At 39.6% G+C, this 9,111-nt stretch overlaps 1 protein-coding gene across 1 annotated transcript; it reads left to right on the forward strand.

The window, feature by feature from the left end:
• Positions 1-533: 533 nt before the first annotated feature.
• LOC311290468 (extracellular calcium-sensing receptor-like) lies at positions 534-4,838 on the forward strand (the record flags this gene model as incomplete). The annotated part of the gene is made up of 6 exons (XM_084408957.1): positions 534-754; positions 1,089-1,380; positions 2,335-3,162; positions 3,357-3,584; positions 3,730-3,853; positions 3,925-4,838. The coding sequence occupies 6 exons, from the start codon at positions 534-536 to the stop codon at positions 4,836-4,838; spliced, it is 2,607 nt and encodes an 868-aa protein (XP_084265083.1).
• Between the last annotated feature and the right edge of the window lie 4,273 nt (positions 4,839-9,111).

Raw genomic sequence — 9,111 nt, forward strand, 5'->3', positions numbered from 1 at the left:
GTATGAAAATGTTCTGGTTGCAAATTGATAAAATACTGCTCCTCTGTAATTTATTTTGTAAATTGAAAATCACGAAAACTAGAGATTGTAAGCTTTCAAATGATATGTAGTTTGTCAATATTAGTTTAGGTTTAGTATAGGAAATTACTGTTTTAAATATGTAATGGCTGTGGGCCCACCGGAGGGCCAGTGACACTTATAACAGCAAAATCTGGCACGAACTGTCCCCATTCATATTAAATAAGTATTAAATATATATTGTTTCTTATGCTCAAATACCATTAAAAAGAGTATTTTTCAGGCTAGATCAGCCCATATGCATGTGCAGTCCTAAGTGTGCATCTGAGAACACTGACTGTTTCTATGGGAACCAGAGCTTCTAACAGCTGCTGCAGTGACACAATGGATTTATTGGTGATTGGCTCTTAAGGTGACGTCCTGATTGCCAGTGAATGACCACTTGGCACCGCCTGCTCTTTTAAAGGAACAACCCATACAAGCTGAGAGGGTAAGTGGCTCAGAAAGAGAGAGAAATGTGGATCACTTTATATATTTCTATATACTTACTCTTTAACTGTATCACTGCAGCTTCAGTCCTCAGATCAGATACCTGCCAGATCCAGGGACACTTCAAGTTGAACAGCGTGTACCAGAATGGAGATGTTATACTTGGAGGGCTATTTGAGGTTCACTTTTTCACAGTGTTCCCAGATCTGAGCTTCAGAACAGAGCCAGAACCACCATACTGTGAAATGTGAGTCAGACAGACAGCATAACTATAAAAGAAGAATTTTTTTTTTAAATAATTACAACAATAATACTATAATAATAATAATAATAATAATAAGGAGAAGAAGAAGAAATATGAATGTTAATATGCTCAAATGACTTGTTGACAGCAGTAATGCTATCTTGACAAAAATATCTATTAAAACAACTGTATATTTAACCAAGTGTGCACCATAGAAGAGATCCATGAGTGTGAACTCTGATGTATTTGCTGTGTATTAATGCTTCTATTAATTTGTCATTTATTTATCTCTTTTTAATCTAATTAAATGTTAACATTTATCTTGCTTTTTTCTTAGATTTAATATGGAAAGCTTTCAGCATGCACAGACTATGGCTTTTGCAATAAATGAGATCAATAAGAATCCCAATCTGTTGCCTAATATCACTCTTGGTTACCATCTTTATGACAACTGTGTGATGCTAGGAATGGCGTTCCGGGCTGCCATATCCCTGGCTAGTGGGACAGAGGAGTCCTTCTCCAGCCTAAACTGCAATGGCCCTCCGCCGGTTATTGGAGTGGTGGGGGATCCTAGTTCAACTCCATCCATTGCAATTTCCAGTGTTCTGGGGCTGTTTCGAGTACCTATAGTAAGTAAAATAAAATACAAAAATAAAATTAAAAGATTAAAAATAATAAAGTATGTATATATATATATACATACATACATACTGCCGTTCAAAAGTTTGGGATTGGTAAGACTTTTAAATGTTTTATTTTTATTTATGCTCACCTAGGCTGCATTTATTTGATAAAAAATTTTTTTTTACAATAACTGTTTTCTATTTGAATATATATTTTAAAAGATTTATTCCTGTGATGCAAAGCTGAATTTTCAGCATCATTTCTCCAGTCTTCGGCGTCACATGATCCTTCAGAAATCATTCTAATATGCTAATTTAATACTCAGAAAACATTCATTATTATTATCAATGTTGAAAACAGTTGTGAAAATATTTTTTCAGGATTCTCTGATGAATAGAAAGCTCTAATTCATTTATTTGAAAAATAATCTTTTGTAACATTATAAATATCTTTACTGTAACTTTTGATCAATTTAATGCATCCTTGCTGAATAAAAGTATTAATTTATTTTACCCCCTCCAGAAAACATAGAAAATGGTTATTTTAAATTGTAATAATATTTCACAATATTACTGTTTTGTTTTTTGTTTTGTTCTGTTTTGTTTGTTTTGTCTTGTTTGTCTGTTTTGTTTTGTTGTTGTATTTTTAATCAAATAAATGCAGCCTTGGTGAGCATAAGATTCTTCTTATAAAAACATTAAAAAAAATTACAGATCCCAAACTTTTGAACAGCAATGTATATATATATATATATATATATATATATATATATATATATATATAGTATGTATGTATGTATGTGTGTGTGTGTGTGTGTGTGTGTGTGTGTGTGTGTGTGTGTCTGTGTGTCCTGCCTCATCTGCTTGTGTTACAAATATTATAAAGGCACTGATCATTTTTATGTTGATCATCACACATTTTCTAACACCTTGTCCTCCCTCTCCATGTCCCCTGATTAGGTTAGTCACTACGCCACCTGTTCCTGTTTGAGTGACAGGAGAAAGTACCCCTCTTTCTTCAGAACGATCCCTAGTGATGCCTTCCAGGTACGGGCTATGGTTCAGATCTTGAGGCATTTTGGATGGACCTGGGTTGGTCTTCTCTACAGTGACGATGACTACGGCATCTACGCTGCTCAGTCATTTCAGCAGGAAATGCAGCTGTTTGGACATTGTGTTGCTTTTTCTGAAATTTTACCCTATGATAACAACCACAGAGATATTCAACGTGTACTGGGAGTAATTCAGGCCTCTACAACTAGAGTGGTGGTTGTTATCTCCCCTTCATCCTTAGTGATACCTTTGATGGATGAGGTGGTGTTGCAGAACATGACAGGCAGACAGTGGATTGCGAGTGAATCTTGGGTCACTTCACCTGTGTTTCACACACCACGTTTCCTGCCCTTCCTGGGGGGCACACTGGGCATTGCCATCAGACGTGGGGAGATCGAGGGGCTTTATGACTTTCTGTTATGTCTTCGTCCAAAAAATGATCCAATAAATAATATGTTGGGGATCTTCTGGGAGAACATGTTTGGTTGCAGTTTTGAAAAAGGGGGTAAAGAGACAGATGGAGATCAAGTGAAAACAGTGTGTACAGGACAGGAGGATCTGAGCATTACAGACACAACATACACTGATGTTTCAGAGTTGAGAGCAGCTTATAATGTGTATAAAGCAGTTTATGCCCTAGCACATGCGCTTCATGACCTGATGCAGTGTGAAGAGGGGAGAGGACCATTCAGTGGGAACAGTTGTGCTGACATAACACACTTGAAACCCTGGCAGGTAAGACTCAAATATATAGCGCAGATTTACATAGAAGAAGAACTAGTCAAATCAAGTCAAGTCACCTTTATTTATATTGTGCTTTATGCAATACAGATTGTTTCAAAGCAGCTCTACAGTGATTTACATCTTTACAACTAGACACAAAAATAAAAAAGTGCAACAAATAACCTTCATATCCACAATCTGTACAGCTGGTTCACTACCTACAGAAAGTGAACTTCACCACAGGCTTTGGGGATCATGTGTCATTTGATGAGAATGGAGATGCTTTGGCCATCTATGATGTGTTGAACTGGCAGCCGAAGACAGATGGATCAATAAGTATCTACACAGTCGGTGTTGTAAATGATGGGCCAGAAACAGGGATGGTGCTCACACTGGAGGATGATGCAATATACTGGAACTTTGAGACAAAAAAAGTAAATTAACATTGCATGTTAATGTTATCTTTTTTGCAGATATAGTTTAAATTATTGTCAAAGCTGTAAAACAAATGAGAATATACTAATTGAGAGGCCAAGCTTTTCATTGTGTAAAATACGTAACTGATGATGTCTCTTTCAGGCCCCACAGTCTGTGTGCAGTGAGAGCTGCCCACCAGGAACCAGACAAGCCACACAAAAGGGTCTTCCTGTCTGCTGTTTTGACTGCCTGCCATGCGGAGATGGAGAGATTTCTAATACAACAGGTGAGGAGATTGCTGGCAAAATTTGAATATAATTTTTCTTAAATTCTCACCGCTCTTATTCTCACCTATAGATGCTATTGAGTGCACAGTGTGCCCAGATGAGTTCTGGTCCAATACAGATAAGGATCAGTGTGTCCCTAAAGAAGTGGAGTTTCTGTCTTATGAGGAACCTCTGGGCATCTCTCTGACCACTGCATCTCTGCTTGGCACCTGCATCTGCGCTCTTGTGATGATTGTCTTTACTCATCACCGTAACACTCCCGTAGTACGCGCCAACAATTCAGAGCTCAGCTTCCTGCTGCTGTTGTCACTCAAACTGTGTTTTCTATGTGTACTGCTGTTCATTGGCCAGCCGCAGTTGTGGACATGTCAATTAAGGCATGCTGTGTTTGGCATAAGCTTTGTCCTGTGCATTTCCAGCATCCTGGTCAAGACTATTGTGGTAATAGCGGTGTTTAAGTCATCTCGGCCAGAAGGAAAAGGTGCAATGAAATGGTTTGGAGCAGCTCAACAAAGATGCACAGTTCTGATCCTAACAGCCATCCAGGTTGTGATATGTGCAGTCTGGCTATCAACTGCCTCTCCAACACCCCATAAAAATAGTTACTATATCCGCTCTATAATAGTCTATGAATGTGCTATTGGCTCGGTGGCTGGTTTTTTTATGTTGCTGGGATACATTGGACTATTGGCAGCAGTAAGCTTCATGTTAGCCTTCCTGGCGAGAAATCTTCCAGATAATTTTAATGAAGCAAAGTTCATCACTTTTAGCATGTTGATCTTCTGTGCCGTGTGGATTGCGTTTGTTCCAGCATATGTCAGCTCACCAGGGAAATATGCAGTGGCTGTGGAGATTTTTGCCATTTTAGCTTCTAGTTTTGGATTACTGGTAGCCATATTTGCCCCAAAATGCTATATCATACTTTTACATCCAGAGAGAAACACTAAAAAAGCCGTAATGGGAAGAGAAACACAAAATAAGTAGTTTTGCATTATTGTGATGTAAAATGATGACTTCCTATTTAAAACTATTTTATTGGGTTGGGTATATTATTATATTTATTCGACACATTTGATCGTACCATATTCCATCAAAACTTATCTGCTGCTCTCTGATGTGAGTAATTTCACATAGTCCAACTCACTTAAAGTGCCACTGATTTATATGCTTCACAATTAATAGATAAAATATAGCTAAATTCCAAATGGTAGAACTTTATCATCAACATAAATGGTCATATCACCCAGCCTAAAAACTGTTTCATTTTAAAGCTTTAAGGCCATAACAATACAACTTTAAAGCTGCTTTGAAACGATATGTATTGTAAAAAGCGCTACACATATAAATTTGACTATATCACTATTAATATTTATATATTATATATTAATGTTATATGTTCGCCTCTGTAAACAAGCAATTTACATTTACATCCTTTACATGTTAATCCCTGTGAAACTAAAAAGTTTGCATGTTGAAGTGAGTAGTTTTAAAATGTACATATTAATATACAGTGGGTACGGAAAGTATTCAGACCCCGTTAAATTTTTCACTCTTTGTTATATTGCAGCCATTTGCTAAAATCATTTAAGTTCTTTTTTTTTTTTCTCATTATTGTACACACAGCACCCCACATTGACAGAAACACACAGAATTGTTGACATTTTTGCACATTTATTAAAAAAGAAAAACTGAAATATCACATGGTCCTAAGTATTCAGACCCTTTGCTGTAACACTCATATATTTAACTCAGGTGCTGTCCATTTCTTCTGATCATCCTTGAGATGGTTCTACACCTTCATTTGAGTCCAGCTGTGTTTGATTATACTGATTGGACTTGATTAGGAAAGCCACACACCTGTCTATATAAGACCTTACAGCTCACAGTGCATATCAGAGCAAATGAGAATCATGAGGTCAAAGGAACTGCCTGAAGAGCTCAGAGACAGAATTGTGGCAAGGCACAGATCTGGCCAAGGTTACAAAAAAATGTCTGCTGCACTTAAGGTTCCTAAGAGTACAGTGGCCTCCATAATCCTTAAATGGAAGACGTTTGGGACGACCAGAACCCTTCCTAGAGCTGGCCGTCCGGCCAAACTGAGCTATTGGGGGAGAAGAGCCTTGGTGAGAGAGGTAAAGAAGAACCCAAAGATCACTGTGGCTGAGCTCCAGAGATGCAGTCGGGAGATGGGAGAAAGTTGTAGTAAGTCAACCATCACTGCAGCCATCCACCAGTCGGGGCTTTATGGCAGAGTGGTCCGACGGAAGCCTCTCCTCAGTGCAAGACACATGAAAGCACACCTGAAGGACTCCAAGATGGTGATAAATAAGATTCTCTGGTCTGATGAGACCAAGATATAACTTTTTGGCCTTAATTCTAAGCGGTATGTGTGGAGAAAACCAGGCACTGCTCATCACCTGTCCAATACAGTCTCAACAGTGAAGCATGGTGGTGGCAGCATCATGCTGTGGGGGTGTTTTTCAGCTGCAGGGACAGGACGACTGGTTGCATTCGAGGGAAAGATGAATGCGGCCAAGTACAGGGATATCCTGGACGAAAACCTTCTCCAGAGTGCTCTGGACCTCAGACTGGGCCGAAGGTTCACCTTCCAACAAGACAATGACCCTAAGCACACAGCTAAAATAACGAAGGAGTGGCTTCACAACAACTCCGTGACTGTTCTTGAATGGCCCAGCCAGAGCCCTGACTTAAACCCATTTGAGCATCTCTGGAGAGACCTGAAAATGGCTTTCCACCAACGTTTACCATCCAACCTGACAGAACTGGAGAGGATCTGCAAGGAGGAATGGCAGAGGATACCCAAATCCAGGTGTGAAAAACTTGTTGCATCTTTCCCAAAAAGACTCATGGCTGTATTAGATCAAAAGGGTGCTTCTACTAAATACTGAGCAAAGGGTCTGAATACTTAGGACCATGTGATATTTCAGTTTTTCTTTTTTAATAAATGTGCAAAAATGTCAACAATTCTGTGTTTTTCTGTCAATATGGGGTGCTGTGTGTACAATAATGAGGAAACAAAATGAACTTAAATGATTTTAGCAAATGGCTGCAATATAACAAAGAGTGAAAAATTTAAGGGGGTCTGAATACTTTCTGTACCCACTGTATATTGTCAGAATTATCAAATGTAATTTACGCTTGATGTAATAAATAAATGAGGAGTAAAGATTGTTTGTCAGAATCGCTTGATTTGATTATAAAGAGAAATCAAAGATTCTCATAGGATATATGTGATATGTTTCACAGGATCCGCCACATCACCAGCCACTCTATACACATCGAATCACTCAGCTCCACCCTGTCGTTTACAATCACTGGAATACTGATTATCTGCACCTGCATCTAATCACTAGCACTCCCTTTATAAGCAGTCACTATCCACACTTCAGTCTCATTGTTGCATCCAATGCTCACAGATGCCCTACCTGTTCTACTCACCTGAAATACCGACCTGTCTTCATTGTCTCCGTCTTCCTGCACCAGCCTCTTGCAGCCTTCTTCCATGGTTCTTTTCCACTTCCTCATCTGTCATCCGCTGCATCTGCAAAACAAAGTACTTAATCACCAGCAAGCTATCAGACTGCTTGATACTCACCCATTCATCTCTCCTGCTGCTTCTTTGATACCTGCAAGTAAAAGATACCTGTTTGATACCTGTCTTGTCTCCATCAGTTTTGTGACAATTGTCATTCCTATGGATATAAAATGCTTTAAAATATTAAGTCATGTGGTAACATTAAATATATGCATTTTGTTGTCCAAAATGTAATAGTCATAATCAGCTCTCAACAATTTAAGATATTCACCTTTTTCATGGGACGTGAAACTACCCATTATGCTTTGCACGTGCGCGCAGACAGGTTGCTCAAAACTTCCAGTTCGCAGCTTGATGCGTTTAGGTAGGCAGTATTGGACAGCTCTGAAACGAAGGTTGTAATCTGTTTTACTTAATGTTAATGTCCATAATGGCAACAAACAATGGCAACATTAGTTTGCGGTGGCAGCACGGGCAAGACTATTTAACGAAGACCGTAAACAATGTAACTTTGTCTGTCCCCTCGTCCTATGAAGTTGATAAGCGCCACCTCCTGGATTGATGATATGACACAATGGCCATCAGTCACATATGTTGACATTCAGTTATCTTGTTTTGTCTGAGGGTGTTGATGGCGAGGAGCTTAGAAATCATAAAAGCACGGAAGCATACAATTACTTACACAGTAATAAAATTGGACAAATTCTTTGCCATAATCATCAGCAGTTCACATTCTTAAAAGCGGAAGTAGAGCCGAGTCAGACTATAAATAAACCCAATTACATTGCGTGGGTTATGTTACAAAATAACGGAGTAGTGGAAACAGCTGGATGCTCCTACGTAGCTGGCCCTGGTAGGTCTTGTAGCCATGCTGCTGCTGTGTTGTGGAAGGTGGGTATTTATAAATAGAGCAACACTGTTAGTGTCCCCAGGTGATGGCACGTAGTATGGCGTAACTAATATTCCGTGGTTTGTTTCCCATAAGGAGGAGGCGTTAACAGACGGACCAAAACAAAGCCGGCATTTGCGCTTGATGTCCTTCTCGTTAACTATGTACAGGTGTGCAGCGGGAATGTGTGGGTTTTGGTGATTGGTTAACAAGGCATGGACAATGTGTTTTTAAAAGCTTGTGACTTTTAGTCTTCAGGCAGACCTTGTGGGGGTGAGACGTGGATTTGTGGTGAGCTCCAGATTACCTATCGAGGAATAGTGCTGCCTGGATACACTGGAGACGCAACTTTAAAGCTTGTAATGAGGAGTTGACAACGACCACGAGTGAAGTGGGATCCGGATTGCCTTGGGCTGTGGACGACCGCATCTGACGAGACGAGGAATCACTTGGGGCTACTGCAAGCTAAGTAAACACTCCCACTTAATGCGACTGTTTGAATTGTAGAAGATTTGAAATATACCTCCAGCGCTTGCCCGTCTCTCGTCTCCCCCCTCGTTTATTGTGATCAAAGTTTTGTTAATTAGTATATGTCCAGTATAGACAGATCACCTGTGTTGTAGTCAACGACCCACCATCCCCACTGTAGTATTCTAGCGACGCCCATACTGGATGTGCATTATTGCTGCCTTGCCTGTATAGTAGCCAAAAACCCACCAGCCCCATTGTACTATTTTAGCTACTTCCATACTGGATGTGCATCATTGCTGCCTTGCCTGTGTCGTAGCCAACGACCCACCAGCCCCACTGTA

This window comes from Rutilus rutilus (assembly GCF_951802725.1).
Source record: "Rutilus rutilus genome assembly, chromosome: 5".
Classification (NCBI taxonomy): domain Eukaryota; kingdom Metazoa; phylum Chordata; class Actinopteri; order Cypriniformes; family Leuciscidae; genus Rutilus; species Rutilus rutilus.